Genomic DNA, 13,294 nt, shown 5'->3' with positions numbered 1-13,294 from the left:
AACAACAATCGAATACTAATTTCCTTGAATACAAAAATTATAACGTATATATATTATATTATATGAATAAAGCTGCATTACAAAAAAAACAACCAGTACTATACCGATTGAAGATAATGCCGTCGTCTCTGACTATATTCTAACATCTATTTTTTTATCTCATGAAATGCTGTTTTTTTTTTCCTACAAATTCTGCTCATATGATGCTTAAAAATATATTGTACTGCCGTTAGTGAATAATGAAGGGAGTTAGATTATTGAAAAGTTAATAAACTACTTTTATTTATAATTCGTTTCATATTATATATATGTTATATTGAGGGTTTTAGTTGAATATTTTCACAGTCGCAATTGCATTGACACTGCGCGCGCGTCACATTGCTTTCTGCTCTGGATAAGAAACGCGTGCAAGCACAATCAATAATTTGTTTTAGAAGTGTGTATACTTTAAAAATATATAAGCATTAACATTATGTCGTATAATTGACAAAATTTTATATTTAAAGTGTATATTTAAAGTCAAAGCCAAATTTTTAATATGTGTTGGTGAATTAAAAATTAGTTATATTTCATTTTTATGATGAAAATAAACAAATTAATATATAATAAATAGATTGTTTGGGTTAAAAAAATTCTACTGTGTTTCAAAGTTATTAAAAAATAATTATCTTAGTCATATATTTTCAGTTTTTATTGTACATTTTTTATTATTTGTGTAGTTTTTATGTCTTAGTTTAATTGTATGTATATGAAAAAGTCAAAAATATATAATGAACAAATTTCTGACTGTTGCACATAGATGATAAAAATACTTCTAGACGATATTGGCTTAAAACTTAGTGACCTCGACTGTTATAAATTTCTTGTATAAAATTATTCTAATGAAACATAATATTAAATTGACAAAAGTTCAACGTTAATAATTGATAAATATCATATTGTAAATATTTAATTTTCAGACTAAAAATTATTTTTTTTAAAAGTCAATTTATCAAGTAATTTTTTTATTCCAAAATATTTATTTACGCAAGCTCTGCTTAGTGTTAATGACCTTTTTTATTTCAATAATACAAATGGGCTTCAGTACAAGTTAAAAGAAAATTGTTTTTTTGCTAATTGTTTAAAAATTAAAATAAACTTTAATTAATTGTAATTAATTTTCTGTCATATATTTTAATCAAATTAAATTTCTAAAATTAACAATAAAGTTGAATTATTTCATGTAAAATCTAGATAAAAATGTTTTGTTAATAAAACAGATGTTATGCTTTTTGTTTTCTCACCTCAATACCACTAATTATTTTTATTTTTTTAATATTTTTATTTTAAATTACTTGGATCATAACGTGCATTAATCATTTTATGAAAAAGAAAACAATAAAAAACATGGAAAAATTTGTTAATTTTAATTTATTATCGTTGACAAAGTTAATTATAGTAATGACATCGTGTTTTATGTTTTACTGAGTAATTTCATAATTTAATTATGTTTTATTTAATGATTAACGTAGTAATAGTTTGATTTTATTGTTGAAAAATATTATCAATTTTAAGTGTAGATGAGTGATTGGCATAAATAATGTAATATAATAAAACAATTATTAGTATTAAAAGCCACTACAAAATGGATTGTAAAATATTTTATTAAAGTAAATAAAATATATTGTTTAATCAAGTTTTCAATATATGAATATATTATTATTAAATTACGGTTTTAAAAAAAAAATATGTTATAAATTATCAATTAAAATATACATAAAAATACGAAAAGAATTTACAATGGTGGCCTGGTTACCATCACATGTTTTGCTGTTTCTCATACTGGGTGAGTAGAATTAATGTTTCTATATTTAGGTACTAACCAGGTTGAGCATATCGTCTGCTTTTTATAAGAAATTTTAATAAAAAATAGTTCAAACTATACTAAAATATATATTTTTTCAATTTATTAATGTTATAACATTTAAAAAATAAAATTAATTTAATATAATTTAATACAAACAGAATGTAGTAATATCAAAACAATTATTTTATTGTCATAATCATTTATTATTGTAAAATATATTAGTATAAATAAATAAATATACTAAAAACAAAAAAACAATAAATTATATCTAATTCTGAAAGCCATTTTATTTTGAAAATATAAATTTAAAAACACTTCAATTAACAATTAATAATTATTTTATACAAGATTTGAATTTTTATAATTACATCAATTATATTCGGGGGGAAGGTTAATATACAAAATTAGCTTCTTCAAATTGAATAAAAAACAAAAATTTTTAAGTAGTTTTGATCTTATGCATTTACAAACTTTGTTAATATTTAATAAGAGATTATTTTAACCACCGAGTACTTTGTTTTTGAGCTTCATGTAAAATCATGATGCAAGGAAAAATTTTACTGTAAAATGTACTGACCCTTTGGAAATATTTAATAAAACTGTTTTGAAAAAATTTCATGATTTTGATAATATAAAAATTTTTCCAAAGTTTTAGAAAATAATAAATAACAAAAAATATAAATTTTTAAATCAAAATCAAAGCTAGAACATAAGTAGCTTTTTAAGCTCAATAAAAATTAGAATTTCTTTTATCTCCATAAAATTTAATTTGAATAATGTGATTTTTATGTTGCAGTTACTGGCATTCAACCAAAAAAATATAATCAAAATAACAAATCAAAAAATGAAAGCATTACGTTAAAGTATTTATATTATCAAAGTGGAATGAACACCTTGACTGATTATCATACTTTTGAAAGGGTTATGAAAACAAATAACAGATCATCTCAAATAAACGCAATAAACAACTACTATACAACCAGCAATATCAATAACAGCGAAGTGGAAAATAACATAAAATTAAACGAAAAAATTAACAAAAATAAATCAAATAATTATAGTATACCATCAAGAGCCAAGTACAATGTTAAAATATCACAAAACACACAAATGATAAAGCCTAAAAATAATACCTTAATAGATGAAAATAAAAATTATTTAAAAAAAAATAAATTATTAAGGTCAAATAAAAGTGTCATTTTAAAAAATAGTGACACTGTTAAACAAGTAGATTCTTTGAAATTAATTAATGGGATAAATGATAATTTGGTAATTAAAAAGTTGGATTTTAATAGTAAAAAAAATAATAGTACTTATCATAATAAAAATGTTCCAATTGTTATAGATAATAGCTTGAAGTTTAATACAAGTGAGCTATTCAATAATCAGCCAATAAAAAATGTTGTATTTCTTCCAAAAATTACCAAATTAAATATTAATAAAGTCAATGTTTCTACTTTAAATAAGATAAAAGAAAAAAATTATATTTACAAAAATTCCAATGGTTTAAATAAACATGATAAAATTAAAATTAATAATAATTTTTTATCAACAATTGATAGTGATGATAAAATGTATAACAATTATACTGTGTTTAATTTTTTAAATACTGATATTGATTTTTGGAAACGTAACAAGAGGGAAACACCAAAAAATGCATGTGAAAAATTTGAAAACGATGATCCATCGAAAAATGAATTTTACAGTCCAAATTATCCACAAAATTATCAGGCTTCGGTGGATTGTGTTAGAGTACTAGAAGGTATGTTTCAATATTTAAAAATTCCTGATTTTATTAAATAACTCTCAAATTTTCACTCAAAATTATAAAATTTTTTTTTTTGTTTTTCCCTGGTAGAAATATTTCTCCGACTTTTCTCCGACTTTTTTCCAACTTTTCTCCGCCATTTCTCCAACTTTTTACGAAAATGACCCATGGTTAGAGAAATGGCGGACAAATTTCTCCAACCAAAAATTTACTCCAACTTTTTTCCGACTTTTCTCCAACTTTTTTCCGCCATTTCTCCAACCTGAAATGTACTCCAACTTTTTTCCAACTTCTTTCCAACCATGGGTCATTTTCGTAAAAAGGTGGAGAAAGTTGGAAAAAAGGCGGAGAAAGTTGGAAAAAGTTGGAGAAATATTTCAATCAGGGTTGTAATACAAATTTTTAAAAAATTGTTCAATTAATAAATATCAAATTAACATAGTTGATTTCAATTAAAAAAATATAATTTTATGTTACAGCTGATGAAGGGATGTTACTAAAACTCGACTTTCGAGATATTTTTGAATTGGAAGCAGCAAATAATGATAAAGAAACAGAATGCCGATTTGATTATCTCGAAGTGCGAGATGGAAAATATGGTTTTTCAACATTAATTAAAAAATATTGTGGAACAAATTTTCCACCAGAAATAATATCAAAATCGAGATATCTGTGGTTACATTTTCACAGTGATGATACAATTGAGTATCAAGGCTTCAAAGCTATATGGACAATGGTACCACGTCCTACAAATCGTAAGTACAATATTAAATATTTTTTCAATTTTTAATTAAGACATATTTTAATGAGGTTATTAAATTTTTAGGGTAGAAAAATTTAATAATATTCTTGAAATAATTAATTATATGTCTATATGTGGATGAAAAAAGTTTTTTATATATATTTTTTATAATTATAGAAAATCATTATATTAAAGATAAAAATAAATTAAATTCTTGTAATTTTAATTAAGTTAAGTTAATAATTATTTTATATTTAAACAATGAGTCAAAGTTTTAGTATGACCTTACATGCATTTACAAACTTTGTCATCATGAACTCACCAATAACCACTTACATTTAGAAATTTTTTTCGATAATAAACTCTAAAAAAATATATTGATAACAAACTTTCTACAAAATTATTATTTTTCTTCTTTTTTTATTCCTTATATAAAAAGGACAGTTGTCATCGATAATTGTGAGAGTTTTTGAATGATAAAAGAGATTTTTTTATTCACGATATTTTGGGTATTTTTTTGTAGTTATTATCTTGGTCTTAATATTTAAACAATAATATCCATGTTAAAAAAAAAATTTCACTACGATAATAGATAAATATTTACTAATTTTTTTTTTAAATTAACTAACTTTAAATTTATCCAAGATATATAGTAAAAATAAATTTAATAAATTGTGAAATTTCATATTTATTTATTTATTTATGATATTATTGTTTAAAAAATATTTGAAATAACACATGTGAATTTTTATAGCAGTATAAAATGATTATTATTAAAGTATGAATAAATTTAATTCAGGATTTTAGTGTTACATGATCTTTATTTTAAAAAAAAAAAAAATAAAAAGAGGTGTTTGAGGCAGATATCACCTGGCGTAGTTTATCCATTTAAGTTATTATTTTTTTTTTTTTTATCATTTACAATACATATCCCAAGTGGAAAAAATATATTTATTGGAAATATGAAATAAATTTATTTTATATTTAGAAAAAATTTAGAAAAAATATGAATTAAATTTAAAATATATACAGTTTTGGACATACTAAAATTAAATTTAGAAAAAAATTAGAAAAGATTTAGAAAAAATATAAACTAAATTTAAAATATATACAGTTTCGAACATACGAAAATTAAATTTAAAAAAAATTTACAAAAAATAAAAAAAAAATTAAGAAAAAATTTAGAAAAAGTTTAATTTTAGTATGTCCAAACTTGAACATATTCTAAATTTAATTTATATTTGTTCTAAATCTTTTCTAAATTTTTTCTAAATTTACTTTTAGTATGTCCAAAACTGTATATCCATTAAATTTAATTTATATTTCCATTAAATATAAATTAAATATATTTTTTCCACTTGGGTAGTTGAAATTAATGTTACATATTTATTTTGTATCTTTAATAATTAAACTACATATTATTACGTGGATACATGTATGCGTAGTTGTTACTTATGTTGCAGGGTATCAATCATTTTTATATATGATATTCATGTGCTTAATTTATTTGATTAATTATTATAATTACAGAGGGAGTGTCAACAGATCAGGATCATTGTTATATCGCTGTTGAATGCGATTCACAAACGTTAATCAGCAGTGAGGATGCGCAAGAAGAGAAAAAAAAGGCTGAAAAAAATAGCATTGCATTCGATTGTCTTTGGGCAATAACTGCAAAAGATGGATGGCGGGTATAAATCATATGACATTATAATATATATTTTAAAACCATACAATGCAATAAAATTCTTTTCAAAAAATATATAATTTCCATGATAAATTTTCTGTCCTTACAAAATATATATGTGTATTAATTTTTTTTGTTTTTCAATTAAAAATTAATCTCTAAAATATAGTGAATTTAAAAACTCAAAAAAAGTAATTCAACTATCCAACAATGAATAAATAAATGTATAAAAAAATATAAATATTTTAATTAATGATTTTTTTTTTTTTTTCATTTACAGATGCAGTTAACTTTTGACTCATTTAAATTAGACAAACCAAATGATTGTGATGCAAATTTTTTAGATGTTTTTGGTGAACGTACTGATATGCCATCACGTATCAAGAATTTTTGTGGTAGTATTGCTGAGCCAGTAGTTACAAAAACAAATACAATGTATATACGATTTTATTTAGAGCCAAAAGCATTAAATAGCAGCTTTGAATCATTTATTACAGCTGTGAGAGACAAAGAAAGCAACGATAAACGTGAGTAGAAAAATATAGTAATTTATCATTCAGTTAGAAATTGATTTATTTTTTTTATTTTTCGTATTTATTTTATAGCTTGTCGACCAGATGAGTATGATTGTGATGATGCAACATGTATTGCATCTCATTTACAATGCAATGGCAAACATAATTGTCGTCTTCGATGGGACGAGGATGTGTCAATTTGTGGGGTGAGAATTACTTGAAACATCGATTGTATAAGCTTTTAAAAATTCAATGAAAATCTTGTTATTATCTTGTCTTTGTTGTGAATAGCTTATTAATTAAAAAATGCAAAACTTTTAATCTATGAAATTTCGATTACGAAATAAAATTATCTTGGCAAAAAATTTCAACCATAATTTGTGTTAGACGTATTCAAATTTCGATTATAGAAAAAATTATATTTAAAATTATTATAATAATTACCAATCATTTTTTTTCCACCACGGTCATATGTGTAATTTTTACGTTTTTTTGTTGCAGAATACTAAAGGATCTATCGCTCTTGATTCAACTAGAATTGTTATAATTTTAGTTATATTTTCAATGATAATGTTTGGAATGATATTTGCATTGGGTTTCAATTGTATCCGAAAATTAATAAGAGATCATCGTATAATAAGAGTAAATAAAAAAATTAAATGTTCATTTTTAATTACTTACAAAAAAGCCTAGCTACCAAAAAGCTCAAAATTAAAATAATAAAGCTCTATCATCAATTTCTAAAAAATTCGAAACACAAGTATTTTTAAATCTATCGAAAAAAAGAAAAATTGCTAATAATAAAAACTTTGCGAAGACCTAACTTTTTTCCTATCAAAAAAAAAAAAAAAAACTTAAAATTAATGTGAAATTTTGAAAAACAATTTGTAAATTATAAAAAAAAGGCTGCTAGGTTTTTAGTATTGTTAGTATTGTAACAAAGTATAAAATTGATAATAGTATTAATTTATTGTTTTTATTTTATAATTACAGGAACACATACGTCAATCACAAGAAAATCGTCTTGATGAAATTGGACGTAGTGGTTTATCACAAACAGATATCTGCCAACAAAGATGTGAATCACCAACTCAAGAATGTTCACATAAAGATATAATACCTGAAATGACACTTGTACCACAAGATTATAAAAAAGAACTTGTATTAGAAATGAATTATGAAAATGAAGAAACAAATGACATACATCAATGTAATAATTTTAAAAATGCAACACAAGAAAGACTACAAGAAACAAATGATGAACCTGACATGTGTGATAATTCATGTCAAACACGTGAAAGTTTATTTTATCCATGTAATAATAACACTGATGATATATTACAATATGATAATGATAATATTGATTTATCTATAAATAATAGTAATTCATATAAAAATGAAAATTATTATCATTGTAATAGTATTTCATCAACTAAAAAAAATCAAGAAAAATGTCCAAGATGTCGTTTAACATTGATAAAACCAAGTGTTAGTAATACAAATTCACATATACCAGCACCAGCTGGTTGGTCAATACATAATTCATCTGATTTATCAGATAATTGTGATAATTATTATCAAAATGATAATGATAAAAATTATCATAGACATCATACACATGATCTAAAAATTGATACACATAATAAATATGATAATATATGTAAAAAACAAATAATTGGATCAGGTGAAAGATATGAAAGTTTTATATTTGATTGTGATAAAAAAAAAAGTGATACAACAGTATCATCAAATAGTCATAATTCTGATATTAGAAAATATCCAATAACACAAAATTCACATCATCGAGCAGAGGCTGTTATTGATATTGATTCAAATCGACCATTCAGCATCGAAAGTACCAAAAGTGCACCAGATGTTATTGCAACTCATTGATTATTATATAAATATATATCGAAAAATAAATATTAATAGAAATACTAAATCGAAAATACAAACAAATTTATATTAAATATTGGATTACAAGTATTATTGTAAATATGAAAATTATTTATTAGATAACATTTTTTTTTTTTAAAGATTTTAATGAAAGTTTATCCATGTTGTAATTTTTTTTTAACACTATGAGTACGTATTAAAAAAAAACTTTATACTCTAATTTTTTTTTTTTATAGAAAAACATGTAAACATACTGCCAATGTTCCTTAATGATAACAATAATACAAATATAATTGTGTAATATTAAATTTTTTTTACACTAAAATTAATAAGAAGCTTGCACTGTTAACGCACAAATTTTTATGTCCATGATACAACCGAAATTCATGAATAATCAAATTGATATTTGAGATATTAGTAAAAATAAAATAAAGTGAATGAAAGAGCCAAAATAAAATCTTAAGACAAATTTAGTTTTAATATAATGACTACTAAGTTATCTTCATTACTTTCTTTCGTTAAATTAATTTATATATTTGCAGAAATTGATTGACAGTTTACTTGAAAATGAAAAAGAAAATAATATCATATTTATGAAAAATGAATAATAAATAATTTATAATTGCTAAAAATATTTTGAACTTTGTATTATTATTTGAATCATTGATTTTTATATCTTGAGAGATTTAATTGTTGTTGGATTTTGTGATAATTTTTTTTTTTACTTTGATCATTGTGTGGTGCACTTTATGATTTATTTGACTATCAAAGTTTGCCAGTTGATGAAAGGTCATATAAATTTTTCCATAAATAAAATAATAGATGTAATTTTTGCATGATTTGTACCTGAATTTTAATGACACTGGTATATTGGTGTGTTTAGAAATTTGTGTAACAAAATAATACCTGAGAAATTCATACGACTTAGATGATTCACCTCAAATAAATCATAATTTATATTAATTTATTCATTGTATATTTTTTTTTGTTAAAAGTAGTTTTTATCCTTCAAAAAAAGATATAAAAATCTTTCAAGTTTCAACATAAAAGAAGTGTAATTATTTCCATTTTGTAGATTTCCATATTGATTGTCACCAACGAGAGTTTATCAGTTGACAGTTGAAAATTTTGATAATTTCAATCAAGTGTCAAATTAATAATAGCCATCTTCATCTTTCTGCCAAAAAAATTTATAATTATTACTTGATAATAACTGATGAAATAGTAAATATTACCTGTGTACAACTGATCCTTTATTTTGTTGGAATATTTTCGAAATAAACACCTGTATTTGTGTAAAGTTAAATCTCGAAATCTCAATGTTTTATAAACGTTAATAACTTTTATAATAATTATTTAATTTTATAGTCTCAATAATCACCAATTATTGATGTAATAACAATTTAAAAATCCATAAACTTTGGTGTTTTTTTCTAAAAAAGTTGACAATTATTTCGATTTGTTTTTTTTTTGTAATTTTTAATTTATATTGTAAATGTCATTCACTAAATGATAAACCAAGTAAAATTTTATCTGTTAATTCATTTTGGTTGTTAAAAAAATGGTCATTTTATTGTTTAAATAATTATAATCCATTATTATTTGTTTTCAGTTTGACATAAAGTTTAGATAGAAAAAAAAAAATTACAAGTAGATAGAAAAAGATCAATTTATTCATAAGAACAATGTATTAATTTCGAAATCAAACATGATCAATTTTCATTTTTAGTTATTACACTTAAAAATTGACAAAAGAAAAAAAAAAAAATTAATTAAAATATACTTAAAATTAAACTGAGATAATAACGCTCAGTTATATTTTACAATAGCATTATAAATTGAAGGTACATATTTTCTGTATCTAATAATATGACATATGCTGAATTGTAAAATTTAAAAAACAAATTGTTTAATTTCGCTGAATATTATTTAAAAAAAAATACCAATTGCACCCTTAGAAAAAAATTTAAAAAAAGAATAATAATCAAAAGTTAATTAATAATTATTATCATTATTATTCATAAACAGTTTTGTCAAAAAAAGAAATGTTTTTTTTTTTTTTTACGTTTTATTTTACATAAATTTTTTATTGTTGAATTGATGAAACTGTGCGCTCTGGCATTACAAATTTATCTCTTTATTTATGATATATATTAAACTTTAAACCATTTTTTTTTTTTATATATATATTATTATCATAAATAAATTTGGTCTATTGGTAATAATGTAAATACACCAGTTAAATTCTTGCAGTATATTTGGCTAAAATTAACCATGAATATTTATTTTCAACTGTGTTATTTATTGTAAAAGAAAAATAATAATAATTAAATCTATTTACAGTTTATTTCCATAATATTATCATGGTTAAAACTTTTTCCTTTTTTTTTTTATAACTTCTAATAAGTTTCATCTAACAGGTTTTTTTTTTTACTTGTAAACAAGAATATTAGACTGAATGAACAATATTTTTTATTCTGTTATGACAATAATTATTATTTTCAAAACACGAAGATGATGATAGTTGCTATTATTTATTTAATAAACCATTTTTTTTTTTTTTTTTTCTATTACAAATTTCTGGCTATTTGTAAATGTTGACTTTCTTATTTATTAATTGCTTGATTAATATGTGTTTTAAGAACACATATTATTATTTATTATTCAGGCTCAAAACTTTAATATTTTTTTAAAATTATCATTAACAATAATTGCAAATTATACCTATATAAAAAAAAAAATAAAAAAAGACCAATTTTAGTTGTGAACCTGAAGAGTTGATAATTACTTGTGTTGGCTAAATGTATACAGTAAAAAAAAAAAAATGTTAAATACATTCTACACTTTTTTAAACTGTCAAATTTGACATTTTTTAAATGTCAAAAATTAAATGACATTATTTATAGGTTAGAATTGAAACTTAACATTTTTTTTTAAACGTCAAAAACTAAATTTGACATTTCTCAAATTATTGACATCTAAAAAGTGTCAAATTTAATATCAAAAAAAAAATGTAGATTGATTTTAACATTTTTTTTTGTGTATTTTTATGTTTTCCACTTGAATTTAATTTATACCTACTATTTTTATTTATTTTTTAAATATTTGTAACATTTTTTCAGTCTGAAAATTTTTGTAAATACTTGAGACAAATTGTATGAGGACAAAAAAAAAAAAAAAAATTGAATTGGTTATTTATTTGTAGTTTGTTTTGAAATCTTGTGACTGTCAAATGATGATTATTAGAGATATAATATATATTACCATTGCTATAAATTCCAGAATATTAGCCTTCTCTTTTAATAGCACCCGGCGCTTCAGCAAGTCCCTTAACTTTGAGTCTATCAGCTGTTTTTAAAAATGCTGGTAGTTGATCCTGTGAAACATTGACTTCACCAGCATACATAAATTCCAAAATAGCTTGAAGATGAGTATAAGCTACATCTTTAAGAATAATAATTGGATGCTTGGACGGATTTTCCTGTTAAAAATTTAATTAATATTTAATATTTTATCATTAATACTTCACCAAATGTCATATTGATTTTATTATAAATACCTCAAGAAGTGATTTAAAGTATGGACTACATGCTGATAATACCATTTTGTGTGCTTTACATGTATGTCCATCACAAGCAAGTGTAACATCTGTAAAACTTTTTTCATCTCGTAGATGCTTAAATGATGATACCATGTTTGATTGAAAATCATTCCATTTTAGGAAAAATTGTTGTTGTTCACCAGCCATTTTATTGAAAATCTATATTAATTAATTAACAATAAAAAAATATTAATTTATAGATTATTTATATTTTTATTATATACTATTAATATTTTTGAGGTTACAATTAGTTTATAAATTCAAAGCCACGTGAAATACTTTTTTACAAAAAAAATATAGGTATATATTATCTTAACCTATAATATTTGTTTTTATTTATTATTTTTAATAATTATATTTTATCAAGTTTTGTTGATGTAATGTCAAAACAATTTTATGTTGTCTAGTCTAGTACCACAAACGACAATAGGCTTTTAACAAAATACGGACATTGCTTATTTACCGCGGAAATAAATATTAACAAAATAATAACTCACCAAGATCAGGTTATATGATAATAAATATATAAATATATTATTGTTTATCAATTTTTTAAGCTTTATATTATTTTGTTTTACAAAATTAATTATGGATGATTTAGAAGAATTTTTTTTTTTTTACAATAAATCCACATTAACATAAAACACACCAATTGACACACAAGTTTTTTTTTTTTTTTTATCCTTCTTTTTTCTTCTCTTTGCTTCTTTCTGTGTGTGTGTGTATTGGTGTGTATACGATGTTCCCTCTATTGGTTATTTATTACAACCAAATATTACAGTCATTTAACAATTCCAAGATGTACGACAATTTTGACATGAGATGTTTGTAAAATGACAATGTAAACACGTCAAAAAAATACACAATGAATCAGTTTAACTAATCAATAATTATTTTAAATAATTATTTATATTTACTAATTAATATTTATCATTGTAAACTGAAAAATTTTTTTGTTTAAATGTTTATATATGGGGTGAACTTCGACAAATCAATATTGACGATTTTTTTTTTTTTTATTATTTTTACGTCATATTGATTTTTACCAATTAAATATTAATTTCATTAATTAGCATGTTAATAATAATTTTGTTTTCAATTTTTCATTGAAAATTTTGAATTTTTTATAAATAAAAAAAATATATTTTTTTTAATTTATTGTTTACGAATTTTGTAAATTTTTTTAAAAAATAATTAGATGATTAAAATTATTTGATTAATTATTTTTGTTTTAATGCG

General features: G+C 21.9%; 2 protein-coding genes across 3 annotated transcripts; one reads left to right on the top strand and one right to left on the bottom strand.

Annotated features, from left to right (window-relative positions):
• Positions 1–341: 341 nt before the first annotated feature.
• On the top strand, positions 342–11,778 carry LOC122859369 (probable serine/threonine-protein kinase clkA). The gene is made up of 8 exons (XM_044162917.1): positions 342–1,825; positions 2,643–3,608; positions 4,094–4,369; positions 5,887–6,047; positions 6,324–6,570; positions 6,649–6,764; positions 7,060–7,200; positions 7,552–11,778. The coding sequence occupies exons 1-8, from the start codon at positions 1,687–1,689 to the stop codon at positions 8,449–8,451; spliced, it is 2,946 nt and encodes a 981-aa protein (XP_044018852.1). The 5' UTR covers positions 342–1,686; the 3' UTR covers positions 8,452–11,778.
• Positions 11,741–12,766, bottom strand: LOC122859376 (longitudinals lacking protein-like). Of its 2 annotated transcripts, none has more exons than XM_044162929.1 (3): positions 12,553–12,766; positions 12,014–12,214; positions 11,741–11,935 (listed from the first exon to the last, which is right to left on the bottom strand). In XM_044162929.1, exons 2-3 carry the CDS (start codon positions 12,200–12,202, stop codon positions 11,741–11,743), a joined length of 384 nt encoding a protein of 127 aa, XP_044018864.1. In that variant the 5' UTR covers positions 12,203–12,214; positions 12,553–12,766. The 2 variants fall into 2 exon arrangements, with proteins under 2 accessions (XP_044018864.1, XP_044018865.1); XM_044162930.1 differs by lacking the exon at positions 12,553–12,766 and adding an exon at positions 12,373–12,475.
• Between the last annotated feature and the right edge of the window lie 528 nt (positions 12,767–13,294).

Source organism: Aphidius gifuensis, linkage group LG6, assembly GCF_014905175.1.
Source record: "Aphidius gifuensis isolate YNYX2018 linkage group LG6, ASM1490517v1, whole genome shotgun sequence".
Taxonomy (NCBI): Eukaryota; Metazoa; Arthropoda; class Insecta; order Hymenoptera; family Braconidae; genus Aphidius; species Aphidius gifuensis.
This window is presented reverse-complemented; position numbering and strand designations above follow the sequence as displayed.

Coding starts and splice junctions, on each gene's coding strand:
- LOC122859369 (XM_044162917.1), top strand. CDS start 1,687: ATGAATATATTATTATTAAATTACGGTTTTAAAAAAAAAATATGTTAT. Junction 4,370..5,886: donor GGTACCACGTCCTACAAATC/GTAAGTACAATA, acceptor TTATAATTACAG/AGGGAGTGTCAACAGATCAG. Junction 7,201..7,551: donor GAGATCATCGTATAATAAGA/GTAAATAAAAAA, acceptor TTATAATTACAG/GAACACATACGTCAATCACA.
- LOC122859376 (XM_044162929.1), bottom strand. CDS start 12,202: ATGGCTGGTGAACAACAACAATTTTTCCTAAAATGGAATGATTTTCAA. Junction 11,936..12,013: donor ACTTTAAATCACTTCTTGAG/GTATTTATAATA, acceptor AATTTTTAACAG/GAAAATCCGTCCAAGCATCC.